This window comes from Salvelinus alpinus, chromosome 20 (genome assembly GCF_045679555.1).
Source record: "Salvelinus alpinus chromosome 20, SLU_Salpinus.1, whole genome shotgun sequence".
NCBI classification, from domain to species: Eukaryota; Metazoa; Chordata; class Actinopteri; order Salmoniformes; family Salmonidae; genus Salvelinus; species Salvelinus alpinus.
The window spans coordinates 26572163-26586161 of record NC_092105.1 but is presented as its reverse complement, the minus strand read 5'-3'; the positions used below and the strand labels follow the sequence as shown (position 1 = coordinate 26586161).

Here is a 13999-nt window from a genome sequence, read left to right as displayed (position 1 = left end):
GGTACTTAACCTTCGTTCTCCCCATGGAGGATAAACATGGTCTAATGGTAATTTCTCAGAGTTGGCTTTTATTCAGATAGCAGGAAGGGGCTGTCCTTAGATGTCTGACCCAACTGGCTCAGGGGCGGGTCCTCGGGTTTAGTTCAAATCAAAAAGGGATTTGTATTTTTCTTCATTAAACAGTCCAAAATCATATTACACAATTATACAAACAGTATCATACTCACTCATTCATTTTATACAACAAACAGATGTAAACCTCATATCTGAGGTTATTATATAAACAGCGGTATGGTAATGTAGCCCCACAGTCTCACATGAGTTTCCCACGTGGTGACAAACGGGCATGTTAATAGCTGGACTCTCCACCGATCTTTTATGCTTTTGCAGGAACATGAAATATGTTCGTACCTCAAGTTCTGTGAGGTGGAAGAAAATTCCTTTGTCCTGAAAGTTTACCCTCTCCCTAATACTGTTTGGCCATGAGGAGATTCTCAGGAATTTACGACGTCTCTCTTTGATCACAGCATGGGTTGAAGGAGGAAAGGGAGAGGCAGGGAGAGGGGGATGGGGTTTGCAATACCCAAGCAGGCAACGTCATGACACTACCAATAGGTGCCCTTCATTGCGGGGCATTGGAAAGTCTCCCTGGTCTTTGTGGTTGAATCTATGTTTGAAATTCCCTGCTCGACTGAGGGACCTTACAGATAATTGTATGTGTGGGGTACAGAGATAAGGTAGTCATTCAAAAATCATGTTAAACACTATTATTGCACACAGAGTGAGTCCATGCAACTTTTATGTGACTAGATAAGCAAATGTTGATTTATTTAGGCTTGCCATAACAAAGGGGTTGAGTACTTATTGACTTGAAAGATTTCAGCTTTTCATTTTTTATTAATTAGGAATTTTTTTGTCATTATGCACGTAACGCTGGTGACAGGTGTGACAGGCGCCCTAACAAGCAGCCTGGTGACCTAGAGGCCGGAGAGGGAGCACACGTGACAGTACCCCCTCCTCGGCGCATTCGGCTCCAGCAGCAGGACGACAACCACAGGGACAATCCCGGGGATCTGGGGGGGACCGGTCGCCTCCCCTGAGGAGCAGAAACCAGACGAACCACCTGAGGAATGAGAGCCTGATGAGCCTGACCTCCCCAGTTGCCTCGGTTGAGGCACGGGAACCTGTTCACCCAGCTTAGGCACGGGAGCCTACAAACTGGCTGAGGCCTCCCAGGTAGATCTGGCTCCAACACCCGGACCCGACATCACCCCAACACAAAAATAACACTCCCCAATGCTTCCCTTTGTTGAGTCGTCATTCTGTAATGATGTACGCTGAGAGTCGGGAAGCAAGTTCACGGAGTGAATACGTTTAACTAATAAATGAACAAAACAAGAAATACAAACAGCACACCGACATGAAACAGCAACAATGACGACTGGGGAAGAAACCAAAGGGAGTGACATATAAAGGGCAGGTAATCAAGGAGGTGATGGAGTCCAGGTGAGTGTCATTATGCGCGTAACTCTGGTGACAGGTGTGCGCCCTAACGAGCAGACTGGTGACCTAGAGGCCGGAGAGGGAGCACACGTGACAGGCTGTATAACAACAAAATGTGGAAAAAGTCATGGGGTGGGAATACTTTCTGAATGCACTGTATTTGATTAACTATTTAACTAACTATTTAGCAGTCTTAGGGCTTGGAGGTAGAAAATGTTCAGCGTCCTGTTGGTTACAGACTTGGTGCATCGGTATCACTTGCCGTGCAGTAGCAGAGAGAGCAGTCTATGACTTGGGTGGCTAGAGTCTGACCATTTTTAGGGCCTTCCTCTGACACCACCTGGTATAGAGGTCCTGGATGGCAGGTAGCTCCGTCCCAGTGATGTTCTGGGCCATAGTCACTAGCCTCTGTAGTACCTTGCGGTTAGATGCCAAGCATTTGCCATACCAAGTGGTGATGCAGCCAGGCAATATGCTCTCAAAGGTGCAGGTGTAGAGCTTTTGAGGATCTAAGGGCCCATACCAAATATTTTCAGCCTGCTGAGGGGTAAGAGGCATTGTCATGCCCTCTTCATGACTATTGGTGTGTTTGGAACATGATAGGTCCTTAGTGATGTAGAACACCCACTCCACTTCATCCCCGTCGATATGAGTGCTCGGCACTCTGTTTCCTGTTGTCCACGATCAGCTGCTTTGCTGAGGGAGAGGTTGTTGTCCTGGCACCACACTGCCAGATCTCTGACTTCCTCCCTGTGGATGAACAGGGAGTACAGGAGGGGACTAAGCACACACACTTGAGGTGCCCCTGTTTTGAGGGTCAGCATGGGGGATGTGTTGTTGCCTAACCTCACCACATGTGGGTGTCTAGTCAGGAAGTCCAGGATCCAGTTGCAGAGGGAGGTGGTCAGTCCCAGGGTCCTTAGCTTAGTGATGCGCTTGGAGGGCACTATGGTGTTGAACGCTGAGTTGTAGTCAATGACTTGTGTGGCTCCTTTCCAATGGCTCAATACCACCACTAATGATCCAGTCTTGCTGTGTAGAGACCCAGGGCAGGGAGGGACAATGTCACATAGAACCAGGGAAGCAGAGAGAGACAACACACAATGTAGGGAGAAATTAACTCCCGATATGACTCACCATTCCACAGGTTCCAGGTCCCAAGCGGAGCGCTAGAATATGATACGATGCCGCCTGCAAATTAAATAAGATTATGTATGTCACTGCTGCTTATCTACATGTTCGGTCTCTTTTATCTGCACACGGCAGAGAGAGAGAGAGAGAGGGGCTGAAGTGTAGCTGATGTTACACAGAACTGAGATGATGTATGTTGTTTAACAAACCCTGGAACAGTGCTGCTACTGCCCAGCCTATTGCACAAGAATTCTACCACAGAGAGACATCCCTGAAGAGCTTACAAAATCCCACACATACACAGAACACACATGTCTACACGTACACACACCTCATCCTGTACACACGCACACCCACCTCACCCTGCCATGACCAAGGAATGTTCCTTGGCCATGACCAGGACGTTATTAACTTTTCATATCAAACAAGATAACTTTTGTAAGACCGCCAAGCTCAATTAAAGAATAATACTATTTGGTCTTTGAAACCGGCAGTTATTTTCTTTCCTGTTGAATCATTAAGGAGGTTCCTATAGCTTCCTGTATCTCTGTCATGTATTGTGCCTCAATGTTGGTCTGACAGACAGAGACTGAAAGCATTCCCCGGGGCTATTTTTCTCCCTTCAGACACACTAAGCTATAGTTTCCTCGAACAAAGAAACACGCAATAACCAAAGCCGTAACAATGTACGTGTTGGCATCAGCAGTTCCATGATAATGTAACTGCCACTGAAATATTTTTTGCAAATATGGAGAAATAATTAGCTGAGCTGTGTTTATTGGAGTAGTAGTAAATTGCTCCTACAGAGCAGAGATACTGACCTAAGGTCAGTTTAACATTTTTTCTTCCTGGGGTTAAGCTCATGTTTTGTGTCAGTGTGGTCTCCAACCCGGAGCTCTTTGTGTCTGTGGTTCTGGTGTGGACGTGTTAGTGTGGAACCATGGCAGAGATGGTTGAGATGTCTGGATCAGGTATGTGTTCTTTGGTCTGTCTCCAACTGCTGGGCCGGGTGTGCTGCTGCTCTGCTCTACAGAAACCACTGAAGACCCAGGGCAACGTGAAGCTAGTCCAAACAACCTGTAATACTAGGGTGGAATGGAGTAAAGACACATGATGGGGGTGGATAGCAACAGAGAAGGAATATAAACAAAGGATTACATGATGAAATGTTGGACTTGAGTCATATGATTGATTCAGGGTTCCATGGCCATCTGGATAGCAGAAGATTGTCTTAACTATATGTCAACTGCTTCCACATCCCAACCCACACAAGAAGACATCTATTGACGCGATTGCGTTTCTGCATTTCAAGTTTGTCTTGGTTCATCCTTTAAACATGCCCTGGATTTCAACAAAGCCAGCCAAAAATAATTGATTACAATCCCTCCCTGGTTAAGAAAAGATCAACTCGAAGGAAAAACTCCACCTTTCTTTCTCCTTTTAGTCTCAACCCCTTCCAAATAGTGCATTCGGAAAGTATTCAGACCCCTTCCCTTTTTCCACATTTTGTTACGTTACAGCCTTATTCTAAAATCGATTAAATATGTTTTTTTCCTCATCAATCTACACACAATAGCCCATAATGACAAAGCAAAAATAGGTTTTTAGAATCTTTCGCAAATGTATCATCCTGGAGATATTTCTACAACTTCCTTGGAGTCCACCTGTGGTAAATTCAATAGATTAGACATGATTTGGAAAGGCACACACCTGTTTATATAAGGTCCCACAGTTGACAATGCATGTCAGAGCAAAAACCAAGCCATTACTCGAAGGAATTGTCAGTAGAGCTCCAAGACAGGATTGTGTCGAGGCACAGATCTGGGAAAGGGTAGCAAAACATTTCTGCAGCATTCAAGGTCCCCAAGAACACAGTGGCCTCCATCATTCTTAGATGGAAGAAGTTTGGAACCTCCAAGACACTTCCTAGAGCTGGCCATCTGGCCAAACTGAGCAATCGGGGGAGAAGGGCCTTGGTCATGGAGGTGACCAAGAACCCGATGGTCACTCTGACAGAGCTCTCCAGAGTTCCTCTGTGGAGATGGGAGAGCCTTTCAGAAGGACAACCATCTCTGCAGCACTCCACCAATCAGACCTTTATGGTAGAGTGGCCAGACGTAAGCCACTCCTCAGTAAAAGGCACATGACAGCCCGCTTGGAGTTTGAGTGGCCTGCCAGAGCCTGAACTTGAACCCAATCGAACATCTCTGGAGAGACCTGAAAATAACTGTGCAGCGACGCTCCCCAACCAACCTGTCAGAACTTGAGAGGATCTGCAGGGAAGAATGGGAGAAACTCCCCAAGTGTGCCAAGCTTGTTGCGTCATACCTAAGAAGACTCTCGGCTGTAATTGTCAGAATGGTGGGTGTAGCTGGTGTATGCAGTCAGGTGCAGGAGAGCAGAGAATTGGGAGCAATGTAACTTTACTCAGAATAATGAATGGTGCAAGGTAAAACAATACACTTGCCCAAACACAAAACACACGAACATCAACTTTTACGCACGGGCAAGAAACAGCACCCGTCGAAATAACCAGTCACCAACATACCGAACATGACATAAAACAATCCCGCACAACGCCATGGGGGAAACAGAGGGTTAAATACATGAACAATATTTAGGGGAATGAAAAACAGGTGTGTAGAAACAAAGACAAAACAAATGGAAAATGAAAAGTAGATCGGCGATGGCTAGTAGATCGGCGATGGCTAGTAGACCGGCGATGCCGACTGCCGAGCGCCGCCCGAACAAGGAGAAGAACCAATTTCGGCTGAAGTCGTGACAGTAATCACTGCCAAAGGTGCTTCAACAAAGTACTGAGTAAAGGGTCTGAATAGTTCTGAATAGTTATTTCTAACACATTTGCAAAAAACTGTTTCTGATTTGTCAATATGGGGTATTGTGTGTAGATTGATGAGGGGGAAAAACGATTGAATTGGGATTGGGGGCAGCATTTTCACATTCGGATGAAAAGCGTGCCCAGAGTAAACTTCCTGCTACTCAGGCCCAGAAGCTAATATATGCATATTATTAGTAGATTTGGATAAAAAACACTCTGACGTTTCTAAAACTGTTTGAATGATGTCTGTGAGTATAACAAAACTCATATGGCAGGCAACATCCTGAGAAAAATCCAACTAGGAAGTGGGAAATCTGAGGTTTGTAGTTTTTCAACTCATTGCCATTCTAATATACAGTGTAAATGGTGTCATATTGCACTTCCTAACGCTTCCACTAGATGTCAACAGTCTTTAGAACTTTGTTTGAGGCTTCTACTGTGAAGGGCGAGAGAATGAGAACTGTTTCAACCAGGTGTCTGGCAGAATGCCATGAGCTAATTCATGCGCGTGGCCGTGAGAGCGACCTGCGTTCCATTGCATTTCTAAAGACAAAGGAATTGTCCGGTTGAAACATTATTGAAGATTTATGTTAAAAACATCCTAAAGATTGATTCTATACATCGTTTGACATGTTTCTACAAACTGTAATATAACTTTTTGGACTTTTCGTCTGAACTTTCGCCTGGACTTGCCCGCGCCTCGTGAGTTTGGATTTGTGAACTAAACGGATTTGTGAACTAACAAAAAGGAGGTATTTGTACATAAATTATGGACTTTATTGAACAAAACAAACATTTATTGTGGAACTGGGATTCCTGGGAGTGCATTCTGATGAAGATCATCAAAGGTAAGTGAATATTTATAATGCTATTTCTGATTTCTGTTGACTCCACAACATGGCGGGTATCTGTATGGCTTGTTTTTGTGTTTGAGCGCCGTACTCAGATTATTGCATGGGGTGCTTTTTTTGTAAAGCTTTTTTGAAATCTGACACAGCGGTTGCATTAAGGAGAAGTATATCTTTAATTCTGTGCATAACACTTGTATCTTTTATCAAAGTTCATGATGAGTATTTCTGTAAATTGATGTGGTTCTCTGCAAATTCGCCGGATGTTTTCGAGGCACAACATTACTGAACATAACGCGCCAATGTAAACTGAGATTTTTGGATTTAAAGATGAACTTTATCGAACAAAACACACATGTATTGTGTAACATGAAGTCCTATGAGTGCCATCTCATGAAGATCATCAAAGGTTAGTGATTCATTTTATCTCTATTTCTGCTTTTTGTGACTCCTCTCTTTGGCTGGAAAATGGCTGTATGTTTTCTTGTGACTAGGCTCTGACCTAACATAATCATATGGTGTGCTTTCGCTGTAAAGCCTTTTTGAAATCGAACATGATTTAAGCTTTAATTTGGTGTATTGCACTTGTGAATGTATGAAAGTTAAATATTTCTAAAAAAAAAAATTGAATTTCGCGCTCTGCCTTTTCAGCGGATGTTGTCGAGGCGGAACCCCTAGCCTTAATTAACATAACAAAATGTCGGTCTGAATACATTTCCAAATGCACTGTATATCTTTAGACGGGGCCCACTGGGCACAGACGTCAATTCAACATCTATTCTTGTTGGTTCCAAGTAATTTCATTGAAATGACGTGGAAAAAACATTGATTTAACCAGTGTGTGCCAAGTGGGAGGAGATCATCAGGGTGAAGAGAAACGCAGACAAAACTTATGTTTTTATTATTCCCGAATTCTGGGTATACAAGCATGTTGATGGATTTTTGGCCTCCTAAATATGACAATAAAATGCTGACTGTAGCCTTGTCAGAAAATCAAATAAAATTGTATTTGTCACGTGCCGAATACAACGGTGGTAGACTTTACTCTGAAATGCTTGCTTACGAGCCCTTCCTAACGATGCAGAGTTTAAAAAGTATATAAATATTAAAAACAGTAACACAAGAGGAATAGAATACACAATAATGAAGCTAGAAACAAGGGAGTACCCGATCAATGTTCAAGTGTATGAGGTATTTGAGGTAGATATGTACATAAAGGCAGGGTAAAATGACTAGGCATCAGGATAGATAATAATAAGGTATTTGAGGTAGATATGTACATAAAGGCAGGGTAAAATGACTAGGCATCAGGATAGATAATAATAAGGTATTTGAGGTAGATATGTACATAAAGGCAGGGTAAAGTGACTAGGCATCAGGATATATAATAATAAGGTATTTGAGGTAGATATGTACATAAAGGCAGGGTAAAATGACTAGGCATCAGGATAGATAATAATAAGGTATTTGAGGTAGATATGTACATGAAGGCAGGGTAAAATGACTAGGCATCAGGATAGATAATAATAAGGTATTTGAGGTAGATATGTACATAAAGGCAGGGTAAAGTGGTGGTCCCGTGTGGCTCAGTTGGTAGAGCATGGCGCTTGCAACGCCAGGGTTGTGGGTTCATTCCCCACGGGGGGACCAGGATGAATATGTATGAACTTTCCAATTTGTAAGTCGCTCTGGATAAGAGCGTCTGCTAAATGACTTAAATGTAAATGTAAAGTGACTAGGCATCAGGATATATAATAATAAGGTATTTGAGGTAGATATGTACATAAAGGCAGGGTAAAGTGACTAGGCATCAGGATAGATAATAATAAGGTATTTGAGGTAGATATGTACATGAAGGCAGGGTAAAGTGACTAGGCATCAGGATATATAATAATAAGGTATTTGAGGTAGATATGTACATAAAGGCAGGGTAAAGTGACTAGACATCAGGATAGATAATAATAAGGTATTTGAGGTAGATATGTACATGAAGGCAGGGTAAAGTGACTAGGCATCAGGACAGATAATAATAAGGTATTTGAGGTAGATATGTACATGAAGGCAGGGTAAAGTGACTAGGCATCAGGATAGATAATAATAAGGTATTTGAGGTAGATATGTACATGAAGGCAGGGTAAAGTGACTAGGCATCAGGATATATAATAATAAGGTATTTGAGGTAGATATGTACATAAAGGCAGGGTAAAGTGACTAGACATCAGGATAGATAATAATAAGGTATTTGAGGTAGATATGTACATGAAGGCAGGGTAAAGTGACTAGGCATCAGGATAGATAATAATAAGGTATTTGAGGTAGATATGTACATGAAGGCAGGGTAAAGTGACTAGGCATCAGGATATATAATAATAAGAGTAAAATAAAGAACAAAGTAGCAGCAGCATATGATAGTGTGAGTGTGAAAGTGTTTGTGCGTATGTAGTGTATGTGAATGTGTGGGGTTTTTGTATGAGAGTGTCAGTGTAGTGTGTGTGTGTATATAGTGTACAATAATAACCCAACACTACCCCAACCTACCAGGAGAATAGAGCTTTCATTGGCGCAGAGAGGAAGAGCAAGGAAATAGTCATTTCAGAGCAGTCGTTTCGGATGTATAACCCACCCCAACCCCAAAAATGAGTTTAAGTCTCATCCTTCTTCCAAGCAAAGTCATGAACGTGTAATAAAACGAGGGAGTATTTCATTTATTTCGGATCAGGATGCAAAGGAATTAACTGGGCCAAACAAGTTTCACAATGACATGTCCAGGAGTGGAATGTTAACTTTCCTCATATGAACTGTAACTCAGTCAAATCTTTGAAATGGTGGCATGTTGCGTTTATATTTCTGTTCAGTATACTTGCAAATGGGAGGTTATAAATCATTGAATATGTTACCCATGCCTAAAGTGATGGGATCTTAATTCCCTGTCTATTTTCCTGCTCTGAACCCCAAAATGTCAGTCAGTGTCAGGCCAGTTGCACCTCCTCCCTGAGGGTATTAGGGTCTCTGCATCTAACTGTGTTGCTGTGGGGATGAAAGCCATAGTGAATGGCTCCAGATGCATCTGTCCCTCTCTCTCCCAAATGCAGTTATTGGACGCTAATGATAATAGTGCTGACTGAATCTGTGAGGGGAAATTGCAGGGTTTATATGTCCTGGTGGGCAGACAGTGGCGATATGAGGGCTATTGCATTAATAATGCAAGAGGATCCTGCCCTGGTGGCTTGATTTACGGTTGGAATGAGCAACAGGTTGACTATGATTGTTGACTTTTTTTACTTTTTGATAATACTGGTACAATCTTGAAGAGCCACGTTGCTCTGGTTTAGGCAGAGACAAGCTGTAGAAAATTACTTTGAAATCTCAAGAAATGGAACACACACAAACACACAAACCACACACCAAAATAACTTCTCTCTGTGTCTCTCTTTAGGTATCTCCATGCCCATCCCTGTCCTAGGCCTGCGGGACCACACAAAGGTATTTAAAGATGGCAGCTGCCTGCTGACAGATGACAGTTTCGTCCTAGTAGGCTCCTTCGTGGCCTTCTTCGTCCCCCTCACCATCATGGTGGTCACCTACTTCCTCACCATCAGCGCCCTGCAGAATGAGGCTACCCTCTGCCTGGACCAGCTGGTGCCCAGGCCCAAGTGGAGTGCCACCCTGACCCTGGGATTCTTCCCACAGTCCTCGCTCTCCTCAGAGAAGCTCTTCTTCAGGCGTTCGCTCAGCCGCGACACGAGAGGGGTGGGAGGAGGGGTTGGCGGGGCTGGGGTGGACCCGCGGTACGGGCGTCGTACCATGCAGTCAATTAGCAATGAGCAGAAGGCCACCAAGGTCCTGGGTGTGGTCTTCTTCTTGTTCGTGGTCATGTGGTGTCCCTTCTTCATCACCAATGTGCTGGCAGTGGTGTGCAACCCCATGAACTGTGACCCCTGGGTGATGGGGGGGCTGCTGAACGTGTTCGTGTGGGTGGGATACCTCTCCTCAGCCGTCAACCCTCTGGTATACACTCTGTTCAACAAAACGTACCGTGCAGCCTTCTCCCGCTACGTACGCTGCCAGTACAGCCCGGAGAGGAAGCCTCTACAGCTCATGTTGGTTAACACCATCCCTCCACTGGCCTACAACTCCACCCACCTGCCCATGGAGGAAATGGGGTCCCTCAGGAATGGGGTCCACAGTGGTGGAGGACCAAATCAAACTCAGACAACGACAAGGCACCCAGGGACCAAGATGAGAGCATCAGCTGTGTGTGAGGCTGTGAGCCTGTGAGGACTGAATTGCCCATAATCCTAGTGAGATGTGCTGTGTTTTGATCACGATCTCGCCTTGTTTTTGGAAGGAAACCTTGGGAACGGAGGTTCCTGTGCTGGAATGTGTTCAGTAGCTCTGTGGTGAGACTCATGCAAGAGAGGAATATGTGAAGCGAGAGGGTCTGTCCACGCGCGAATACAGTGATAAGCTGTAGGAAGCAGGAAGTACAGAGAGAGGAAAAGACACAACCTGCCTCACAAACACTTAAACTAGTAACACCAGAAGAGAACAACTGAGCTAAAGCAAAATTATCAGCAATAGCCAGGGGCCACGAGGGGATACATTTCCCCAAAATGTTCATACACATAGCCGGGATACCAGACTGTTTAGCTAACATTCCACTCCTTGTGTGCCAAAGATGTTTCACAATGACACATCAAGGAGTGGATTATTAACTAAACAGACTAGTACCTAAGCTACAGTGGCTTGCGAAAGTATTCACCCCTTTGGCATTTTTCCTATTTTGTTACCTTACAACCTGGAATTTAAATAGATGTTTTGGGGGTTTGTATCATTTGATTTACACAACATGCCTACCACTTTGAAGATGCAAAATCTTTTTTCTTGTGAAACAAACAAGAAATAAGACAAAAAAAACTGAAAACTTGAGCGTGCATAACTATTTACCCCCCCAAAGTCAATACTTTGTAGAGCCACCTTTTGGAGCAATTACAGCTGCAAGTCTCTTGGGGTATGTCTCTATAAGCTTGGCACATCTAGCCACTGGGATTTTTGCCCATTGTTCAAAGAAAAACTGCTCCAGCTCCTTCAAGTTGGATGGGTTCCACTGGTGTACAGAAATCTTTAAGTCATACCACAGATTTTCAATTGGAATGAGGTCTGGGCTTTGACTAGGCCATTCCAAGACATTTAAATGTTTCCCCTTAAACCAATCAAGTGTTGCTTTAGCAGTATGCTTAGGGTCATTGTCCTGCTGGAAGGTGAACCTCCGTCCCAGTCTCAAATGTCTTGAAGACTGAAACAGGTTTCCCTCAAGAATTTCCCTGTATTTAGCGACATCCTTCAATTCTGACCAGTTTCCCAGTCCCTGCCGATGAAAAACATACCCACAGCACGATGCTGCCACCACCATGCTTCACTGTGGGGATGGTATTCTCGGGGTGATGAAAGGTGTTGGGTTTGTGCCAGACATAGCGTTTTCCTTGATGGCCAAAAAGCTCAATTTTAGTCTCATCTAAGCCAAGTACCTTCTTCCATATGTTTGGGGAGTCTCCCACATGCCTTTTGGCGAACACCAAATGTGTTTGCTTATTTTTTTCTTTAAGCAATGGATTTTTTCTGGCCACACTTCCATAAAGCCCAGCTCTGTGGAGTGTACGGCTTAAAGTGGTCCTATGGACAGATACTACAATCTCCGCTGTGGAGCTTTGCAGCTCCTTCAGGGACATCTTTGGTCTGTTTGTTGCCTCTCTGATTAATGCCCTCCTTGCCTGGTCCACGAGTGTTGGTGGGCGGCCCTCTCTTGGCAGGTTTGTTGTGGTGCCATATTCTTTCCATTTTTTAAATAATGGATTTAATGGTGCTCTGTGAGATGTTCAAAGTTTCGTATATTATTTTATAACCCAACCCTGATCTTTACTTCTCCACAACTTTGTCCCTGACATGTTTAGAGAGCTCCTTGGTCTTCATGGTGCCGCTTGCTTGGTGGTGCCCTTTGCCTAGTGGTGTTGCAGACTTTGGGGCCTTTCAGAACAGGTGTATGTATACTGAGATCATGTGACAGATCATGTGCCACTTAGATTGCACACAGGTGGACTTTATTTAACTAATTATGTGACTTCTGAAGGTAATTGGTTACACCAGATCTTATTTACGGGTTTCAACGCAAAGGGGGTGAATACTTATACACGCACCACTTTTCCGTTATTATTTTTTTATACAAGTAACTTCACCAATTTGGACTATTTTGTGTATGTCCATTACATGAAATCCAAATAGAAATACATTTAAATTACAGGTTGTAATGCAACAAAATAGGAAAAATGTCAAGGGGGGTGAATACATTTGTAAGGCACTGTATCATACACCATATACAAATATATATTTGTGTAAATACATTGTGCCCATCCGTAAATAAATGTGTGTATTTTTGTTGTCGTTACCTGAAGATACGGAGCTAATTTTTGCGTTTTCTTGTGTTTTCTTCATGCAGTATAAAGATACAGAAATGTGTATTGGTGGGATGTAGGCTAATGAAGATGTACACTACCATTCAAAAGTTTGGGGTCACTTAGAAATGTCCTTGTTTTTGAAAAGAAAAGCTAACTTTTTGTCCATTGAAATAACATCAAATTGATCAGAAATACAGTGTAGACATTGTTAATGATGTAAATGACTATTGTAGCTGGAAACGGCTGATTCTTTATGGAATATCTACATAGGCGTACAGAGGCCCATTATCAGCAACCATCATGCCTGTGTTCCAATGACACGTTGTGTTAGCTAATCCAAGTCTATCATTTTAAAAGGCTATTATGTTAGCTCGGTTGAAAACTGTTGTTCTGTTTAAAGAAGCAATAAACCTGGCCTTCTTTAGACTAGTTGAGTATGTGTAGCATCAGCATTTGTGGGTTCGATTACAAGCTCAAAATGGGCAGAAACAAAGATCTTTCTTCTGAAACTCGTCAGTCTATTCTTGTTCTGAGAAATGAAGGCTATTCCATGCGAGAAATTGCCAAGAAACTGAAGATCTCGTACAATGCTGTGTACTACTCCCTTCACAGAACAGCGCAAACTGACTCTAACCAGAATAGAAAGAGGAGTGGGAGGCCCTGGTGCACAACTAAGCAAGAGGACAAGTACATTAGAATGTGTAGTTTGAGAAACAGATGCCTCACAAGTCCTCAACTGGCAGCTTCATTAAATAGTTCCCGCAAAACACCCGTCTCAACGTCAACAGTGAAGAGGCGACTCCCGGATACTGGCCTTCTTGGCAGAGTTCCTCTGTCCAGTATCTGTGTTCTTCTTGGCCAGTCTGAGATATGGCTTTTTCTTTGCAACTCTGCCTAGAAGGCCAGCATCCCGGAGTCGCCTATTCACTTTGTTTCTGGTCATTTTGAGCCTGTAATCGAACCCACAAATGCTGATGCTCCAGGTACTCAACTCGACTAAAGATGGCCCGTTTTATTGCTTCTTTAATCAGAACAACCGTTTTCAGCTGTGCTAACACAATTGCAAAAGGGTTTTCTAATGATCAATTAGCCTTTTAAAATGATAACTGGATTAGCAAACACAACGTGTTATTGGAACACAGTAGTGATGGTTGCTGATAATGGGCCTCTGTACGCCTATGTAGATATTCCATAAAAAAATCTGCCGTTTCCAGCTACAATAGTCA

At 43.3% G+C, this 13999-nt stretch overlaps 1 protein-coding gene across 1 annotated transcript in view; it reads left to right on the top strand.

Moving 5' to 3' along the window:
• The window catches only part of LOC139546587 (5-hydroxytryptamine receptor 2A-like), a 47273-nt gene extending 34351 nt beyond the window's left edge, over positions 1 to 12922 (top strand). Inside the window, exon 3 of the mRNA XM_071355139.1 lies at positions 9758 to 12922. Coding sequence (XP_071211240.1) covers positions 9758 to 10599 — 842 coding nt within the window. The 3' untranslated portion in view covers positions 10600 to 12922. The remainder of the gene's footprint in view (positions 1 to 9757) is intronic.
• Positions 12923 to 13999: the final 1077 nt, after the last annotated feature.